Source organism: Medicago truncatula, chromosome 2 (genome assembly GCF_003473485.1).
Source record: "Medicago truncatula cultivar Jemalong A17 chromosome 2, MtrunA17r5.0-ANR, whole genome shotgun sequence".
NCBI classification, from domain to species: domain Eukaryota; kingdom Viridiplantae; phylum Streptophyta; class Magnoliopsida; order Fabales; family Fabaceae; genus Medicago; species Medicago truncatula.
The window spans coordinates 7,243,570-7,264,372 of record NC_053043.1 but is presented as its reverse complement, the minus strand read 5'-3'; the positions used below and the strand labels follow the sequence as shown (position 1 = coordinate 7,264,372).

The 20,803-nt window shown below is 33.9% G+C and overlaps 2 protein-coding genes and 1 non-coding gene across 3 annotated transcripts; 2 read left to right on the top strand and 1 right to left on the bottom strand.

The window, feature by feature from the left end:
• Nucleotides 1-9,478: 9,478 nt before the first annotated feature.
• TRNAP-UGG (transfer RNA proline (anticodon UGG)) lies at nucleotides 9,479-9,550 on the bottom strand. The gene has a single exon. It is a non-coding gene; the product is annotated as a tRNA-Pro (tRNA).
• Nucleotides 9,551-9,598: 48 nt separating this feature from the next.
• Nucleotides 9,599-14,953, top strand: LOC11446129 (protein ABCI12, chloroplastic). The gene is made up of 8 exons (XM_003594042.4): nucleotides 9,599-10,034; nucleotides 10,954-11,070; nucleotides 11,355-11,591; nucleotides 11,704-11,868; nucleotides 12,965-13,040; nucleotides 13,725-13,789; nucleotides 14,147-14,327; nucleotides 14,483-14,953. The coding sequence occupies exons 1-7, from the start codon at nucleotides 9,720-9,722 to the stop codon at nucleotides 14,297-14,299; spliced, it is 1,128 nt and encodes a 375-aa protein (XP_003594090.1). The 5' UTR covers nucleotides 9,599-9,719; the 3' UTR covers nucleotides 14,300-14,327; nucleotides 14,483-14,953.
• Nucleotides 14,954-15,484: 531 nt separating this feature from the next.
• On the top strand, nucleotides 15,485-17,157 carry LOC11446128 (F-box/kelch-repeat protein At3g23880). Its single transcript, XM_024776651.2, has one exon. The coding sequence runs from the start codon at nucleotides 15,869-15,871 to the stop codon at nucleotides 16,952-16,954; it is 1,086 nt and encodes a 361-aa protein (XP_024632419.1). The 5' UTR covers nucleotides 15,485-15,868; the 3' UTR covers nucleotides 16,955-17,157.
• Nucleotides 17,158-20,803: the final 3,646 nt, after the last annotated feature.

Sequence of the window (20,803 nt, the reverse complement as noted above, 5' to 3'; positions counted from 1 at the left end):
TTCTTCAAGATTTGTTTTTCTTTTTTTCTGCAAATAAATCGCTAAATCAGTCAGCTCATGTGCCTCAGAAAGAGAAGCCATAATTCAAATTCAAACTCTAACTTTATTTCACTACCTTCACATGAATGTTATTCAAACCCTAACTTTATTTTACTCCCAAATTCTTTTAATTGTTGTGAAAGGGTTAACTCAAATTCAAACTCTCTCTTCCCTTTCTTCTCATTTTTTTTGCTCCAATCTGATATCCATATTCCTCTATTTCACTCTCTACCAAACACAAAATTATCATCATCTTCGTTTCAAACACAATCCCAGAAAACAACATAAACAATTTTCTTCTTGCGGCAATTTTTACTGTATCTGAATTTTTGTTTCAGATGTTTGTTCATAAGGGACAATACTTCAACATGTTCATCTCACTCTTCCCAATTCTGGATCTGCTGAATCAAATCAGCTTAAAGAATAACAACAACGAGAAAATCACACCCATAGTTATGGATCTGCTGAACTGTCTCTCCTTTGAAATTTTCGAAGAAATTTTTTTGGAGAAATTGATGAATGGGTCTAAGATTTGTGTTTTTTAGCTACCATTTATTGATTTTATTCTTGGTTTTGAATAATATGAAAGAAAGTTTGAAAATTTGGGATTATTGTGAAATGGGTTTGAAATTGCCGTTGTTGCAAAAAGTGTTTGTTGTTGTTGCAAAAACTTTGGATTTTCTTTTATGGGTTTTATGGGTTATTATTTCACGAGGATGAAGATGTTTTATGAGTTTTTTTTTTTTTGTATGAGAGGATGATGATGATTTAGAAATTGTTGTTGTTTGATGTTGTTGCTACTATTTGATTTTGTTGTTGTTGTATGAGAGGATTTATGGGTTACTTCATGATGATGATGATGATGATGATGCCAAAATCGTTGTTGTTGCTGCTTAATTTAGTTGATGCTATTGTTGTTGTTCTTCAGATGAAGAAAATAAACGCTAACGTTTTTTTGAATAAAATTAACGGAAAGGACCAAAACAAGTAGAGAATTGATGTTCCCACATTACATAAGGTTGTGCCACACGAGTAAATTACGTTTTTGCCCCTCGGCAGTTAACTGCCGAAGTTTTAGAAATCCGGCTGCAGTTAACTGCCGAGGAAAACTTCGGTAGTTAACTGCCGAGGAAATCTGATTGCAGGCAGTGAGCTCTGCATCATTCTAAAACATTTCCAAGCCTTTTTTCGGCCAATTTTTACCTGTAATTAAACCAGAGCATTTCGAAAGGCAGAACAATTCATACAACATTGAAACTCGGAAGATCTCCTGAAAGAGGTGGCAAGATCTGAGGGTGAGACACCCTAGTGTACCATAGCATATAGCCATCCGTCATCAGCCATGTCTGCTCTCCTGCCTGCTCACCCCAATCGGCCGCCTTAAGCGTGTGAGTACGGAAGTCGACGAACGCCTGCACAATGTAAGGCAGTGGGAGGTCTACAACATCAGTCGGATGTCTGGGGATGGTCTGGACGTATCCGTACTGCCTCAAAACCCTCTCGGGCAAGTGACGGTACACCCTACGGACACCGCACATAATCCAGTCAGAATACCAGAAAACCTCTTCAAAGTCCTGGATCTCCATGTGCTCCTCGTAAGGCCTTCAGCATACGTCATCAAACTGTATACGATCAAGCAGTGACCGATACGTGACCCCCTCCCCGTGACCCTTCTGGAGCTTCCACCTTGCTGCAACCGGATAGTTTTCCATGTAGTCAGTGTTGGGATCAACACTGTAAAACCCAGGAAAATGCGCCAAAAACCATGCATGCACAAACCAAACAAATAACATTTATAAATTATTACGCACGAAAAATATAACAAAAAAAATAAAAGTTAACAAAAAAATAAAATATAAGTTTTCTTACAGTGAGCAGTGTCACGCTCCCCCCAAGAGCTCTGTCTCTAGGCCTACACGCATCAGCTAACTCGCCGTATAGGTAAGCGAGTGTCGTCCCTCCCATGAATAATTACGCATCCCTGCGTAGCCGTCCTCCATGGTCGTCAGATAGACCAACTCGATGCGCTTGTTGCTTCTATCGCCAAACAACAAGCATCCGACCAAGTAGAGAAGGTAACACCAGACGCAGTCAGTCCTAACCCTCGCCAGCTCCTCAAGCTCCTCTGGATCCTCCGTACCAACCAATAAGTTGGCCCTACCAAGGTATGTGGTATAAAAGTCGCTCAGCCTCGGGTAGCTAATGTACCCACCGTACTCCTGCCCACAAATCTTTTCCGCCTCCTGCTGCGACACACCAGGTGCCTCATAAGTAGTGCCGCTCCATCATGTTTCGGCATCTTCTTCCCATGACTCAACATCCGCCCCTCAATCGGAAGATGCGTGAGACATGCGACATCATCCAATGTCACAGTCATCTCCCCCATGGGCATGTGAAAGGTGATGGTCTCAGGATGCCACCTCTCGCATAAAGCCATCAGCAGGGCATGAGGCACGGTGGAGTACCCCAAGTAAACCAAGTCATGTAACCCGCTCTCCCTAAGCGGATCCCAAAATCAATTCTCATTCCCATTTGGGCGTCCGAGACTGAGGATCTTAGCCCCATGATTAATCGGTTTAACCACACGGAGCTTACGAACCTGAAATAATAGAAAAATAAATATAGTTTAAACAAACACAAATATAAAGAAAACAATTAAACATAAAAAATAGAATTAAAAAAAAACACATATAAAAGTGGATATAATAATAATTAAACAAACATACATTTAAAGAAAATAATTAAACATAAAGAAAAAGAATTAAAAAAAACACATATAAAAGTGGATATAATAATTAAACAAACACACATTTAAAGAAAATAATTAAACATAAAGAAAAAGAATTAAAAAAAAAACACATAAAAGTGGATATAATAATTAAACAAACACACATTTAAAGAAAATAATTAAACATAAAGAAAAAGCATTTAAAAAAATTACACTTACATTACATGAATTATACCAAAGTGGCAACGCCACATGACTGTCCTAAGAGTGGAGCAAAAATAAGTCTGTCGGTCCACCAGGAAAGGGAGGGTCCACAGGTAACACCTCCAGTGTAGCAGCTGCTGCAATGTCATCATCGTCTCCTACATGCTGCTGTTGTGGTATATGATCCTGGTCATATCCACCATCAGTCACATCGTGGTGTACCTGATCCTGATAATTCAGGTACTCTACCCCAGACTGGTCAAGAAGCTGTGACGGGTCAATAACCTGTTGTAACGCCCTCTTTAATTATTTGATTATTTTAATTATTGTTAGAATTATATATAATTTGTTATAAAAATATATATGATCTATTATAGAAATATTTGTTATTTGTTATAGAAATATTATATAATACTAGAATAGAATATTAAGATTTGGATTTAAGAGAAAAATAAGTAGGTTAAGGATTTTTATAAATAGGAGAGACCTAGTTTAGAAAAAATAGAACGTACGATCAATTTTGGAGAAAAAGGGAGAAAAAGCCAAGAGAAGAGAGAAGACTAGAGGGGCTGCGATTCCATTCTATTAAGGTAAGGGTGAGACTAACATTCAATCTTCTTAAGCCTATGATTCTGATAATTAGATTTAACATGTTGGAGGTTTAGTTTGAAAATTGGGAATTAGGTTTTCCATTGTTGAGTTTGATTAGAAAAGTGTAGAAACCATGATAATTGTGTTAAGAATTGATGTTCTGGTTGTAGAATAATCATAGATTAAGTTTCCTAACAAATTTGGGAGTTTGTCTTTGAGTCTAGTGAAATAAGAGCGATTCTTAAGTGAAAAACGCATTGTTAAACTGATTTTTGAACTGCTGTGAAGCTCAAAATCGGCCCCCGATTTCTGAGCTGATTTTCTAGCTTTGGTTCGACGAAAATCGGTCCCCGATTTGTCAGAATCGGCCTCCGATTTTCTGGTAGGCAAATCTGGAAAATATTCGTAATTTTCACCATTTTCTGTTTTGAATTTGCTTTCGGTGTAAACATGAAAGTTGTAGATAATTGAGTTAGCTTTCCAATGGCTTTGGTTTCACTTGAAAATGATTTTTAGTTTTTGAGATATGATGAAAATATTCCAAGGAGGTCTTAGTGAAACCTTATGAAAATTCAGCATAACCGTTTCTAAGTTAATCCAAAACTTATGGGATAATACCAACCCTCAAAACTAGAAGTACTATGAGTTCAATTAAGGTGTTTAAGAGTATTTAACCCATGTTGTGAGTTGATCCTTGGGGTACGAATGAGGGTTGAATATAATATTATTGATGATCTGTGAAGCTATTATAATATGATTTAATGTTGATAGTAATGTAATATATTTGTATATGCATGCATTATGTGAATTATATAAGATGTTTAAGTTGATGTTGATTATGATTTGATGTTGTTATATCGTGATATAATTATATATGCATTACTTGAATTATATGTGAATAATTGAGACGTTGTTGATTTGCATTTGATATTATTATGTCATGCTGTTTTTGTATACTACTGTGTTGCTGTTGTTATTTAACTAAGCTGCATGAGTCGGTCTAAGTTGATTAAGATGATGAAGTTCCAAATTATTGGATTATACAAGAGTTGTCGATTTAAGATGTTTCAGAAGTCGAGTCCATACATTAGCATTCTTTGTTGGGGGCTTGATGCTCTGGAGTATAATAATACTTAAATAGCGATAGGGGCTTGATGCTATGGAGTATATTAATACTTAAATAGCGATAGGGGCTTGATGCTCTTGAGTATATTAATACTCAAATAGCGAGAGGGGCTTGATGCTCCGTATTGGTACCACATGCATATAAGATGTCTAAATTGCATAGTCGAGTTGGAGTCGCATTTGTCGAGTCAAGGATGTTTATGTTGATAAGTTGTGAAGTTGTAATTGTTTATACAAACTATGATTGAAGTGCTAAATGATATATTACTATCTATAATGAATATTAAGATGATTTGATGTTGATTAAATATAATTGTTGAATTATATGCTTAATATTATTGTTTTGTGAAATCTCACCCCTTCTGCTTGAAAATGTTGCTCTTCCTATGAGTAACTTGCAGGTGATCGTTAATAGGTTGTTGCCGTTGCTGTCGTGAGTGACTTATTCCTCACTGAGTCTTAGGATGCTCTGATAAGTAAGTACGGAATGTGATCTTTTGTGGCTATTTTCTATTCTTTTACGTATTGTGTATATTTTAATAAGGCCTGCGTGCCAAAGACTTATTTATGTTAATGAATTTAATCCGCTGCAAAGTTTGAATTAATATGTTGATGATTTTTGGAAAGATAATTAGTTAATTACCTCATTTATGATTTTTAAGAAGTGTGATATTTCGTTTATGTGATATTTTACTCTGATCATTCAATATAATCATCATTACAATAAAATTTATGTCCATCATTTCCATAATAACCTAAACATCATTCAATAATTAACATACACTTAATCATTTCTATACAACTAAATCATTTCTGTCCATCATAATTCTCGTAACCTAAACTAACTAAAAAATCAATATACACTTAACCAAACTATAATTAACATCATTTATATCATTTACATAACCTAAACTAACTAAATATTCAATAAAATTGTCATTGAGACATTTTATCAAACACTTTGTGTGCAAAGTATAAAACATATTCAAATTGTGTTCATTTGCCACCATTCAAAGCCACATTATGATTTAAACAACATAGGCAACAACTACATTCATTTATCAATTCCTAAACAACACATGCAATCATCAAATTGTCAATTTTAAAATCAACCCTAACCACATACAAACTACTCTATTTTTTTTTTAAAAAATCAACCTAAACAAATCAACATTAACATTAAAATTATTGACACAACTTACTTGTGATAATGCGCACTTGATTTGCTTGCAATTCGTGAAAATGGATTTGGTGAAGATTGGAGAGAAATTGAGAATTTTGAAATTGTTTTGGAAATGGGAAGTTCTGGTTCTGCGAATGATTAAGTCCAGATTTCCTCGGCAGTTTACTGTCGCCGGTTTACTAAAAATTCGGCAGTTAACTGCCGAAGGGCATTTTCATAAAGTACTCGTTTGGCACAGCCTTATGTAATGTGTAAACAGCAATTCTCAAACAAGTAACGGAGTAAAAGTTAAAATACCAAAACGGACCTTTTTTTTAGTTATGGGATCAAACCGATACCAAAAAATTAGTTAAGAGACTAAAATAGCAATTAAGCCTAAAAATTTAAACTTAAAATCTTAAACACATTTTTCCTTAGCTCAAATGGAAGACATAAACATCTTCTAACGAAATGGGAAGGAAAAAAATGTAAGAGTGTAAACATTTATAACTAAAAATTAATTTGTTACCCTTAAATAAAAAATCTCTGTTTTATATAGAAAAAATTTATGAATTTTTTTTGTTTTGGAAGGGAAGAAATTTATGAAGTAAATTAGTAGTATATTTGTAAAATAACTTGATACTTGCAAACCATGTTCTCTCAAATTAAGTTCATTTGGCTGATGCCGGTTGTCACCACGCTAATGGCCCCAAGTACCGAAATCGATGACGGAGACGGCGCCTTTTTACGCTAAAATAATCCCATTTTGATTTGTTCAAAAAAAACATCTTCTTCCGGAAATTCACTTCACGCGCCTCTACTTCCCACTCTTCTTCCATTTGAGCTCGTGGTCGATATTCTCACCAGGCTTCCAGTTAAGTTCCTCATGCAACTCTGATCCGTCTGTAAGTTTTTTAGAGAAAGGAGGGGAGGACTTTAGAGGTTGGAAATATATAGAAAAATGGACAAAAAATTCACATTTTTTGAAAGAACAGTTTTTTAGAGAATGATAAACTAATACTTATGATTAATATACTTTTAATTTTAAAAACATTATAGCAACATAGAGTGAATTTGAAAAATTCATATAAACCCTCCATAACCCCTAAAACCCTCCCCTAATATAATTTTTGAGTTCCCCAAGCGAGAAGGATTTTTGAGTTCCCCAGTCTGTGAGGAGCTGGGAAGCTCTTTCATTTTCCATTTAGATTATTTATAATTTTATATTATGCAGATCTTGTTGTCTGGACAAATGAGGCTGTCATGCCTAGTTATTGGTTATGAGATGAATGCACATTTCACACTGTATATCAGATATATTTTGTTAGTTGTGCTTGAATATGATATGGACAGCAATTGCATTGATGCTTGCTTGGTTATATATATTCTTCGGATTTGCTTTTATTTTTTCTACAAATAAATCATTCAGCACATGTACCTTAGATAAAGAATACTTTCAAAGTTTCACCTAGACTTTTTGTTTAGGCTGGGACTGAAGCTGAATTTTAAAACTTGAATGCCTTCAAACCATATAAAAAACATGACATGTCACATTATATACTAAAGGAACCACTTCTACGATGTACAAGTGAATTAGGTGTTGTAACTTGCACATGTTTGTTTTTACCTTGGATCATTAAGTCTCATAACTCCTCCCTATGTCCTATTAATGTCATTTGCCAAAATAATTTGTTCCATAATAAGTACAGTATTATTTTTAATTTGCAATAAACTTATACAATTAATTTAGTAAAATTGTTGTTTCCTTTCTTTTGTTCATAGCTTCTTAATTCATGTGAAATAATATAATATGATTACTCATAATGGGATGGAAGAAGTATATGCAACGTAACACTAGTAAAAAACATCAACATAGCATCTAAATTCAACATAGGCTGTGTTTGGTAACACAAAAAAGCTAGCTTATAGTTTGTTGGACTAGTTTATAAGCTTGTTTTGATAAAATAAAATGTGTTTGGTAAAAAGCTTTTCTCACTGACTTATAACGTTTTTTAAGAAGCTAATCCAAGTAGCTTTTTAGCTTATAACTTATAGCTTTTTATACTTTCTTCCCATTTTAACCTTTTTTTATTTTATTTTATTTTATTATAATAAAAAAAACTACCCACTATCTTCTTAAACTAACCACGTTTACCATGTATGGTTTTTTAAATTTTCTTGTTCACTTTTTTATTTATTTTTTACTTTGCTCATGATTCATATAATATATAATTTTATATAAAATTTATAATAAATAGTGAAGCAAGTTTAGTTAAATAAAATTCATAAAAATAAAATAAAAAAAATTCGATTGAATTCATAAATACATTTATTATTTTGGAGATGAAAATAATTTGAAATATATTTAAATATTTAAAAATAAATGCGTTAAGTAATAAAAAATATGTATATGATATTAAAAAAAATTAAACAAGCATGTCCTTTTATGTCATTTTATATTTATAGTCACTTCAACAACTAATTTTACCGAACACTTTTAATTTTAAGGCTTAATTACTCGTTTGGTCCCTTAACTTATTTTTTGGTTTCGTTTTGGTCCCTTAACTATTAAAAGTTTCGTTTTGGTCCCTTAACTTACTTTTTGGTTTCGTTTTGGTCCCTTAACTATTAAAAGTTTTGTTTTGGTCTCTTAACTTATTTTTTGGTTTCGTTTTGGTCCCTTAACTCTAATACAGTCATCTAACATAAAGGACCAAAGTGGTTGACGGAGGAAGAGTTAAGGGACCAAAATGAAACCAAAAAATAAGTTAAGGGACCAAAACGAAACTTTTAATAGTTAAGGGACCAAAATGAAACCAAAAAGTAAGTTAAAGGACCAAAACGAAACTTTTAATAATTAAGGGACCAAAACGAAACCAAAAAATAAGTTAATGGACCAAATGAGTAATTAAGCCTAATTTTAATCAGCTAACTTTTCAGCTATAAGCTATAAGCTAGCTTTTCAGCTATCAGCTAGCTTATAACTTTTTTTTTTTTACCAAACACTAATCGAAAATGAGACTTGGCACTCTTAAATTTGTCTATGATTTTATGAATATTTTCAAAAAGTCGTAATATCAAAATGAATATTTCAAAAAGTTGTGATATAAAAAAGAAAGAAAAAAGAAAGTGTTATGAACTGAATTTTATGAACATTTCAAAAAGTCATGATATAAAAAAAAAACGTTATGAACTAAATTGATTGGAAGTGGATAAACTCATAAATCAAATTGATATTAACTTATTAAAAATATAGAGATTTAAATAGTAAGTAAGTGATTAAATATTAAAATTAACTTGACATATTAGTAGAGCCAACAAATTTCAGTGCGTGTCTTACAAAATCAGAGACTAAAATAGTTCTCGTATAAATTCAAGTCAAATCATAAAGACAACATTAACATTTGAAATGATATGGTTTGAGTTCAACATGCAATACCTTTCTTTTTGACACCAAAAAATAAATAAAATAAAATATTCCACTTCTCCATTGTAGGAATCTGTAATTGAAGCAGGTAGGATACTGAAGTTCATGCTGCTGCAACATCCTAGTAAATGTTGCTGGTGTTGTGGCCCCAGCCGTGTGAGGATGTAAGCTAGAACCGAAATTGAAGGAAAAAAAAAAAATTGGGGCATTCGGAGAATCGAACTCCGGACCTCTCGCACCCAAAGCGAGAATCATACCACTAGACCAAATGCCCTTTTGTGATATCTTTATATCTTACCTTTATTAATTCATTCATTCATTCCAACGAAACAACCGCATTTTCTTCCTTAATCCTTTTGTTTTTCATTGTTTCAAAAAACACCAAACACTCTCATGAGAGAATAAATCACACACTCTGGTTCCCACCATCAAATTCAACACCCATGAACTGTAACCATGCCACTTTCCTTTTGGTTTCATTGCCACCACCACCACCACTGCTTTTCCCAAAATTCCATTATCCAGTGCCAAAGAAAACTCTTTTAACACTAAACCTGAAGAGAAATCCAATTCTAAGAATCAAAGCTTCAAAAGATGATAATGGTCAATCACCAAATTGGTCTAAGTGGATTCCCACCGGCTCTTTTGCTGCTGACAAAGTTTTCAGATTGATTTCAAGTGCTACTGCTAGTCCCATTGGACAGTTTGTTTCTTCCCCCACCACTTTTCTTCACTCTATTGATCCACGAGTTAAATTGGTAAGCAAATTTGTTTCATGGGTTTTGTAGTTTACTCTGAATTTGATGTAAAAGAATGTGCTTTTTATTCATGCTTGTGCATTTTTAGATGTTTTTGTACGATTTTATGGAGGAGTGTTTTAGTTTGGGAGTTTTGGGTTTGCCGATGAACCTGTGTCCTATACTTTGATATATGTTGCACTGACACTTCAGATTGAAGCATGTCTGAAGTTTATTCTTGCTTGGGCATTGTTAGGTTTTTGGTAAGAATGTATGGAGGACTGTTTTAGTTCTGGGGGTATTGGGTTTGCCATTATTTGTAATCAAAGAGAGTGAAAAAAATGAATGTATGTCCTACAATATGACTTATGTCGTACTGGCACTTCAGGCCGGGACTTGAGAGTGTATCTGGTGTTTGACACATGTGGTTACATTTAGTTACTACTATTGTCTACACTGATTACTGAACACTCTACACGTGTGTGTCAGTGTCAGTGTCGTGTTTGGTGTTTGGGTCCGTGCTTCTTGGAATATGAACTACGCTAATATTAAGCAATCAAAGTAAGTTTTTTCATGAATTATAAAGCTTTGGTGAGCTGCTGCTGATTGTAGTTTTTGGTGGTTCTTGTAAAATGTGATCCAACAACTAACTAGTCATTGAAACATAGGATAGGATCATCATGTGAGCTGGTTATTATCTTTGTACAATTTGAAAATCGCCACTTATTTCATGTTCACCTAAGGGATAATAGAATTTCCCATGACTGTTTGAGTGATGGCTAAGTTTTTTTTTGAAGGTGAGTGATAGCTAAGTTGTTGTGGATACATGTTAAACTGCTTTAGGTGAAGGGATTAAGGCTATCAATGTCAGAGTTCTTATAACAATTTGTTGCTTACATGTGTTTCTGTTCTTTGGTAATCAATTAGTGTGATTTTACAGGTATGGCTTTTAGTTCTGGTTGTTCTACCGGCAAGGTCGCATATAATTATGCGATTTGGATTAGTAGCATACTTGACTTTACTTTCAATTTGGATTCTACCAAGAAATGCTTGGAAGGTAAGTAATTGTTTATCCATTGCTTATATCCTCTGATTCACTATTTTTTTTAATCGTCATGTTTTGGTTGTTTTTTCTTATTCTCTAGTTTCATAATTTGGGACAGAATTTTTCCATGCTTTATACTAATTTATGATTTGAGCTAGCTTGTGCCTTCTCATAAATAAGTCTATAGTATCAAGTCAAAACTGCTTGGCAGCTGGCTATTAGCTTACAATTGTTTTCATCTTGAATTATCGTGTAAATCTGAGAAATTTCTTGCCTAATTCAATTTCTGTTTATAGGATCAATTGGGTCGTGTTTATTTTCTGTCGGCATTGTTATTCATAACAATAGGACTGGGTTCAGATGGTGTGCCTGCACTTGTTCAGTCAAGAACTCCACCACCTGCAGTGTCTGGGCTTCCAAATCTTCCTATATCTTTAACAGGTTATTCATATGTAATCTCAAAGTTAGGTCCATTAACCTTTACGAGGAAAGGATTATCTGTAGGAAGCACTGTTGCATGTTTGACTTTTACAGTAAGATGCTTGCTGCATTCCTGCTTTTACCTTTTATTTACAGTTACTTTAGGACTTTTGGCAAAAACAATGCTTTGAAAGAATTCTGAAACAATATAATTTATTTATGAAGGTATTTCAAAGTGCAAGTCTCTGCCTCACAACCACAACACCTGAACAACTAGCATCTGCATTGCGATGGTTCATGCTTCCTCTGAGATACATAGGCGTATCTGTATCAGAAATCGTGCTTACCCTTTTACTGTCATTGAGATTCATCAGTCTAGTTTTTGATGAGGTAAGAACTAAGAAGAATTTCAATTACTATGCTGAGTGGATTAGCTTAAGTAGAATGCATAACCAGATTATAGTAGTAAACATTGTAACTATAACTTTAGAGGAATGCTAGGGTCACACCTTCTAACACACTCCAATCTAATAATGACACATCACCCATTTTACCTGTGAACCAGATGTGCAGCTTACAAAGAGTTTTTTTATTTTTTGGTATTGTTAATTGGATTGAACTTTTCATCTGTTCACCCTTTTCTCCAATTCTCCAAAACTGCATCAATGTCTCTGCTTTCTTCTCAGAAATTATGACTCTGCTACTCCCACTGTCAAACATCTATTTTGTTTCCCAAAGATATAACAAATTGGAAGTTTGCAATGTGAAAACCCGCAAATCTGCCGTGTGAACAACCTGTCTTCAAATTGAACATCCTTGGTAAGAAACTTAGCACTAATTATAATCTTCTACCAATGACCACTTCCGATTAACATAGTGATTCATCAGGATGTTTCACCAACCCCACTAATTATATGTTCTTTCACCAATTCCGTCACACGCTCTTCGACTAATCAGAAGTAGTAATTGTTATTTATGACTTTTAACAATCAGCGCGACAAGCCATCGATGTAGCGATGGAGACAACAGGGGAAAACTTGATTTACCCAAAATCAAAATCAATTCAAGTCACATGTGATTGAGACAGCAGCGGTCACCACAGCTCACGAGAATGATGCTAGAGACAGCGGCCAAGAGAGGTTGCGATTGAGATGGTCGGCGGTACCATCAAAGGGAGGTTGAGATGAAAAATTCAAACCGACTAATAATACAAAATAAAATAAATAAATAAAAAATCTCTTTGTAACTTGCACATCCGGTTTGCAGGTAAAATGGGTCATGTGTCATTGGATTGGAGTGTGTCTAAAGGAGTGTTAGAGGGTGTGATCATAGCATTCTTCATAACTTTTTAATCTATACAATTTGTCACACATTAGCATAGGAAGTATAATTGAGCATTCATGCTGAAACTTCTATCATTAGTTAGGCTTAAATTTTTTCTTTTCTTTTACTTAACACAATTAATATCCTGATTATTTTGTTGCAGGTCCGGAACATTGCATTGGGAATTGTATCCCGTAGAGTAAATTGGAAACAACTGACTGTTATGGAGACAATTGATAGTAAGTAAATATTGTTAGCTTTTCCACTTGTATTTAGGCATCATAAAAAAATACTGTTCTGTTTCCTGAACTCCTTATCTGTGTTCCAACTAACTAGGTAAGTGATGGGTATCATCTCGATAAGGACTGTGCATAAATCTCATTTAGGTTCTTTAAGCTTCGTATTTGATTTGTCCACATTGTGTAAGCATTCAAAATTGGTAATTAACTCACACAAATATATTTGTTGTATAAGATTATACCGAATTAGTGATCTGTTTCATTTAATCCAATATTTGGAATTTGGACTGGTACATGATACTGTTATCTTATATCATGTTAGCATAATAATCAATGCCAGTCTGATCCTAAATAAAATCATTGAAAGCATGAAAGTTATCTGTTTATTTTCAATAGTGATGATAAGTGATAACTCATATGTTGCTATCTTGCTGAACTTTCTAGTCATCACCTGTACTACTTAAAGATACATGTAATTTTTAAGGGACCTAGAATTCCAAATTAAGTTTTAGAATGCAGGTTTTTCATGATGTTATGTGGTAGGTAGTTTGGATTGTAAACTCCGTTCTGAAACTGATAAGTTATTTTGACTTTACTTAAAAACTATTTGCTGATTGACTTAACTATTATACTTGAGATATTTCCTCATTCTAATGATATTTTCCCCTTTATATGACTCCACAGTTTTCTTTAACTACTTCCGTCGCATCTTCAAAAATATTTTCAGCCATGCAGAGCAAATTTCCCAGGTTTGTCTTGGATGTATAATGTTTTTTCCCCTTTATGTTTTGTTATTGTTGTTTGAAGTGCATCAACTTTTTTATCATATTCCCAACTCAGTTTAAATTTTGTGAATATTATAAAAAGTAAAAACCATCAGAAATTTGTGTTGATTGCATAGCTGGAACTCTATGTTGATTTCATCAATAATGCTGTGTTCTAGAAAGAAAAAAATGATGTCATTAAATTAGTCATGCACTTAATTTTCTGCGACATAGGCCTTTGAACACAAACTGACATTTTGGAGCTAATTTGCTGTTGGCATTCATAATCATCACAAACAGCTCATAGTTTATCTTCTGACAATTTAACACAAAATACTGCAGGCTATGATAGCCAGAGGTTTTAAAGGGGACGTCGACAATCACAAAATTTATTTCTTGTCAGAATCATCTTTTGGGATGGCAGATATTGTATGTTTGTTGAACTTAACAGTTGTCATAGGAGCTTCTCTCCTGTCTGAGTACTACCTTGTCTAATGAGAGAGATAAGCCACTTTTAGCACTGGTAAGAGCATTGTGTTGACTTGATTATGTTTGTATTTAATTATTTCATTGCTTATAAGACAAAAAAAAATCTTTGGGGACAAGGTGCTCCTTCTTCTCTAAGGGCTATTTGTCGTTTGGTACATGCATGAGTAACAATGTAGATATATTATGCAGGTTTTGGATGAAAAACCTAATTAGAAACTTTCTTAATGGGTTCTGTAAATGAGTTGCTTCAAAGTTGAAAACAGATGTTTGGATTATTTGCTTTCATAAGTCAGATGAGTCATTGTAGCTATATACACAATTTGTGGGAAAAGGTTGTTTTCATAACAAGTATCCACGTCCTTTTTTGATCTGGCGCAAGTGGCTGATGCGCAATATGTGAGTGTTGTAAATTCGGGATACTGAGTTAATGATAAAAGAAAAAGCAGTGATAAAGGATATTACTGCCGGTGAAGGTTGTTACTGTCACAAGTGTGGTCTATTTGAACTCTTGTAACATTGCAAATAGTAGACCCGAGAGCTGTATTGAATTAATAAAATTAATAAATACCTGAATTATTGTTCAAGTTGATGACTTGTATAAATCAATACTTTGTTATATTTGTATATTTTATGTAAACAATGTGTGTTTGGCCCCCTCTTTGTACACATTTATTTGCATAAAATTTTTCTGTCAAAAAAAAAAAAAATCAAAACTAAATTTTGTTCGGTCAAAAAAAAAAAAAAAAACTCAATTTTGTCTATTCATACAATCATTGGACCAAATAAATCTTCTACCAGGTAAAGGTAAGTCAATCAACTTTGTTTCTATGAAAAATTCGTCAAAGGAATTCTATCTCATCCATTATGGTAATTTCTCTGACCCGTTCCTTCTATCCTCAATTCCCCGTTCTGTGCCGATATCTGAACTGATAATTCAACTCACAAGTCTTTCTTTCTTCTAGCATCACATGAAGCATATACATTGACTATGCATGCATGTTTATTTTCTTCGTCCCATTCACCTTTCAAACAAAGAACATATTAATAGTAAATGAGGCCTAAAACAACGTCGAATAAATAAGCCTTTTTTGTTAGAGTAGGAGGCATTTTTTATTGTAAAATTTAATTAAAAAATGAAATTTTATTGGTGGACCTAAAACCCCTTGATCAAACTTGACCGTATATTACTAGAAACCCATCAAATTTTTGATTGTTTGAACAAAAAATCACATTCATTCAAACCCCCACATCATGACACAATGATTCCTCTTTGCTACTTCGATTTTTATTTTGAAAATTGCTCCTCTCACCATAATTTTTCTCCAAAACAAATATGAGGAGTGGAGTTGAGTCGATAAGAAATAAAGTGAGAGGGAGAAGGTAAAGTAGTTTTTTGATTTCATTCGTCTCTATTTATCGAGGTCAATCACAGCACACTTATTTTTCAAATCAATAGAAGATGCAAGCGGCGGTGATGAAGTAGAATTAAACAAAGGCGAACTCTCTGTGATTCATAAACTTCGATTTCATTCGTTGATTCATCCATGTGCCAGGCCTGCGCCGCCACGCTCACAAATGGTATCGAGAACAACCGTCACAAAGAGTCGGCGCTCGAATCCCACTCTTCCATTCGATCTTGTTGAAGACATTCTCTACAGGCTTCCAGTCAAATCCCTCGCACAGTTTAAATCTGTCTCCAAATCCTGGAAATCTCTCATCTCAGATTCAAATTTCACCAAGAAGAACCTTCGCGTGTCAACCACGTCCCACCGTCTCCTCTTCCCAAAATTAACCAAAGGCCAATACATTTTCAATGCTTGCACTCTCTCTTCCCTCATCACAACAAAAGGGACGGCCACCGCCATGCAGCATCCTCTCAACATTCGAAAGTTCGATAAAATCCGTGGCTCTTGCCACGGCATCCTCTGTCTCGAACTCCACCAAAGGTTCGCTATTTTATGGAACCCTTTCATTAATAAATATGCAAGTTTGCCACCTTTGGAAATCCCATGGAGTAACACAATATATAGCTGCTTTGGCTATGATCATTCCACTGATTCTTACAAGGTGGCTGCCTTTATAAAGTGGATGCCTAATTCGGAAATTTACAAAACTTATGTGCATACTATGGGTACCACTTCTTGGAGAATGATTCAGGATTTTCCCTGTACTCCTTATTTGAAATCTGGAAAATTCGTTAGTTGGACTTTTAATTGGTTGGCATATAAAGATAAATATTCAGTTTCTTCGTTGCTCGTTGTTTCTCTTCATTTGGAGAATGAGTCTTATGGAGAGATATTGCAGCCTGATTATGGATCGGTGGATGTGTTAAGTATATCCCTATGGGTTTTGAGGGATTGCTTGTCCATACTTTCTAACAGTAATACTTTTTCAGATGTCTGGCTTATGAAGGAATATGGAAATCAAGATTCTTGGACTAGATTGTTCCGTGTTCCTTACATGGGAGGTGTTGGTTCTGATCCTTATACAAAGGCACTTTATGTTTATGAGGATGATCAAGTGCTGCTAGAGTATATGATGAAGTTGGTTGTTTACAATTCTAGAGATGGTACTTTTAAGACTCTTAAAATTCAAAGACGCCGTGATTGGATGATTCCGGAAGTCTGCCAAGAGAGTTTGATATCACCTTGTGCTGAGTAGTTAATAATAGAATCTATGTAGTAATATAGATGTTATCTTATGCCACATGTGCATGACATGAGGTTTATGAACAACACATCATAATTGCAACTTTAAGTTAATTTCCATTTATGTTATGTACCTTATGGTTGATATGACTTTGTTGTCATGACTTTTTTGTTAATTGCAACTGGTATGTTAATTTTTAATTTGTGTTAGGTGCCTTATGTTTGCTGGTTACTTCATGGATTATCTTTCATTATTATAAATGGAATATGTTTGAGAAATTGGTTGTTAGGTTCTTCAATTGTGCACTTCATTATATGGTTAGTTGTTTGGTTTTCCATGATTGGAATTAGTTAATATGGCCTTTGGCTGTCACTTGTATGTATCTTAAAATGTTTGATGGCTGCTACACAAATTTGATGATGTATGCTGCAAAACCGTGTGATGTTGGGATGTCTGAAGCAACATGAAGACAAAGTTTCTTGAACTACAGTTAGAGTGGCTATTTCTGTCAAATGCAAAGAATTGTAATTCTACACTATTCTACATTGTTCCCCACCATCATAACAGTAATATGTTTTCTCTCTTTCTCACTGATTTTTCTTTTGCTGTTATTTGACTATTTTATCGTTGTTTTCTATGCTTAAGCTGGATTTAGTTGTTTAATGCCGCTTTCATTCCGCATTTGAACTTTATCCGAGGAAGTGCTAGTTTCAATAGCCTACACTGATTTTATTCAAATGAATATTTATTCACATTTATCTTATGAGTAGCAGTTGATTTGCTTGAAAAGATTAATTCTTTTTCATTTCTGTTAGCTCATTTCCTAAATCGCTGTTCAACTTGAGTTAGTTAAGGTTAAACATATATAGAGTTTGTTTATGCTGGTTGCACTTGTTATAGCTTTTGTCTCAACATATAAGTGCACTTGTAGGTTTTCTCTTGATTGGAAAGTGCTCCTGTCCCCATAAATGTTTTTAGGATGATTTTACTGAAATGATGAAGTGTAAACAATTCGTAGATTGTTGGAAAACAAACATGTTGCTTTGGTCCTTTCTCTCTAATTTTTCATTGTATTTTCAGCTGTCATTGTTCTCTTTATTTGTCCCCCTCTCCTCCATACATCTTTCTTCTCAAACAGTTTGATGTCTAAATTAATTTCGCCTGTTAAATACAATAGTTATATATGTTTCTTAGTTGCAAAGACTAAAATTTTATTTAGTTTTTGATATTAATAGGACTTCAAAAGTTGTATGTGCTGAGTTGGGATCACTGCTTGAAAACACATTTTATTATAAACTTATTTGCTTGAGACATGAGCCTTGCTGTGAGATCACATTTGGATGCTATTTCCTTAAGATTTGATATAATATATATTGAATTGAAAGATCATTTTGGCAGCATTAAGATTGAAACTAATGGTATTAAAACATTAAGATCGATAATGTTTCGGATGGGAATTCCTATGTTTTCACCTATCAATTCAAGGGTCTCTAAACCAACATGAACCATGATCCATCCATTTTAGACCAAGAAATTTCCTATCAAGATTCACTGCTAATTAACTACCAAATTCCATCTTCGGCTTTGTTCCAAACTAACAAAAAAAAAAAAAAAACTTCCATAATTAGTACGTACTAGTTAACACAGATTAGTCATAAAATTTCATGATCATCACCACATTTTATCTAACCTCAAAATTTCACACATAAACAAAATTAACACAAGCTTAACAACTAGTATCAAATGTCAATACAACTCACAATTCACGAATGAGTTTGATTCAACCAACTAGTATGATCATAACAGAATATAGTAAACAAAAAAAAAAAAAGAACTCATTACTCACAGTCACAGAATCATAACAACGTTCTAACTACTAAGTCTTAAGTAACTATCTCTCAATTAACAACATCATCTTCAAAAAACAAGTCATCAGCATAAAATCGAAGAGGTGAATCAGAATCACCCTTGATTCTCTGAAGTCTCATAGCAAGCAGAATACTCCCTTCAAGCCTCTTTCCATTTCCATCACTCCTAAGCAGAGGAAACGACCCAACTTTTCGTCGATAAAACTCCTAAGGAACCGGAATCTTCACCCTCCCTACCACAACTTTACCACTAGAAGTACCAGGATCAAGCAAAGAATTAAACCTCTGTACCTCAACATTCAGAAAAACTTCATCATCAAGATTCTCTAACACGATCATATCATCTTGATTCCTTTCAGGGTTAACACCTACCGCAATCTTGGTGGAAGCTTCTTCATCAGGCTTTAACCAGTACACCACATTGTAAGCTCTGTTGTTAACACTTGGATAATTTGTGGGGTTGTCGATTCCTTCAGCCTTGAAAATCATCACATGCAAAGCAACTTTGAATTCTTCTGTGATGATGCTTTTGCTCTTTTGGTCTGCATTGTTTAAGGGTTTTGGTGATGGTGATGGTGCAGACACACGTGTGATGCTGCATTTTTGGGTTTGTATCTCTGGCTTTCTTTTCTTGATTGGAAGAACAATCTTGGTCATGGTGGAAACAAACAAGAAAAATTCACGTGCAAAACTGATCAAAGAAATAGAAGAAATATTGAAGGTGGTAGAAGAATTGTGAATAATGTGGGGGATTATAACAACTTGCAAGAAATGAAAATGGAATGGAAGAAAGAAGAAAAAAAGAGTGAAATTTGGATTCAAGATTTGGAAGATATGTACCTGAGAAATGTGGCGGTTCAGCTGCTTGGTTTTCTAGCTTGACCTTGACTAGGTAGATTCTTCTAACTGATTGGATAACTCAGAAATGATTCAAAATATATAACTAATTGCGAAACTATCAAGTAGTAGAAAAAATAGGAAGAGACTAAAAATAACTAACTAACTAACTCATTAGATTTTTTTGGACTAAGTGTAATTAAGGTGTTTATTTTGACCCATGTTTATTGCATATAACAGTAAACTGGTTGATCCCTTAAGTGCATTGGATTGGATGGGCTTGTTTTTACTCGACAAAGTATGTTTTGGCTTGTGCTGTAGTGTTTTTTTGTCTTTTTCAGTATCACCTTCTAATATCACTTTCTAGGTGTGTAAGTAAGTAATGCATGCTACCTGTTAGTTATTAAGCAAACTCTGTGGCAAGCAGTAAATAGGACAAATAGCTTCTCATCCAGTGAAATTTTCACCACTGAAATCTGATAATATTGTCTTAGAAGTCGAGGAATGGTTTTTTTCTTCAGGAGGATTGGGGGATGCAGTAATTTGTTTCTTCATAAAGTCTTAATACTTAATGTTTGGCCAGCTTTAGAAAATCTTGTTTTTTTGCAAAGAACAATGGAGACAAAAGTAGGTAGCCACTAAAGCAAATGATAAAATAATACAATGTATAATAATCGTGTAGGAATCAGGAATTTTTTATATATGTTTATTCAACCATTTCTAAGTCTAACACAAATAATTTATTTTTGGCGGTCTTTAATTTAGTGTGATTCCAACTTTTTATGTTATAGTACTTCTTTTAATCTTGAATAAAAGAAGAAGAAAAAAGTCAAGCAAAGTAGTGGTTTAAGTCTTCAACCAGATACATACTTTTTTGTTTTTATTTAAGACGGGAGTAGTGCATTATAAAACTCATTATTGATTTTTTTTAATACATTGCATAAATTCAAATATCAATCAAGTTTCTATTTTGTAGATTTCCATTTGTGTTATGTACTCTCTGTCTCTCTCTCTCTTTCTCTCCACTAAATGTTTTCTATTATTTTCAATTATTTCATAATGGTTTTCAATGTTTAGGCTGCATTTCATTGTTAGTGCCACTTTCTTCTCAAATTTGAATCCCTGTCCAAGGAAGTGCCAGGTTCAATAGCTCAAA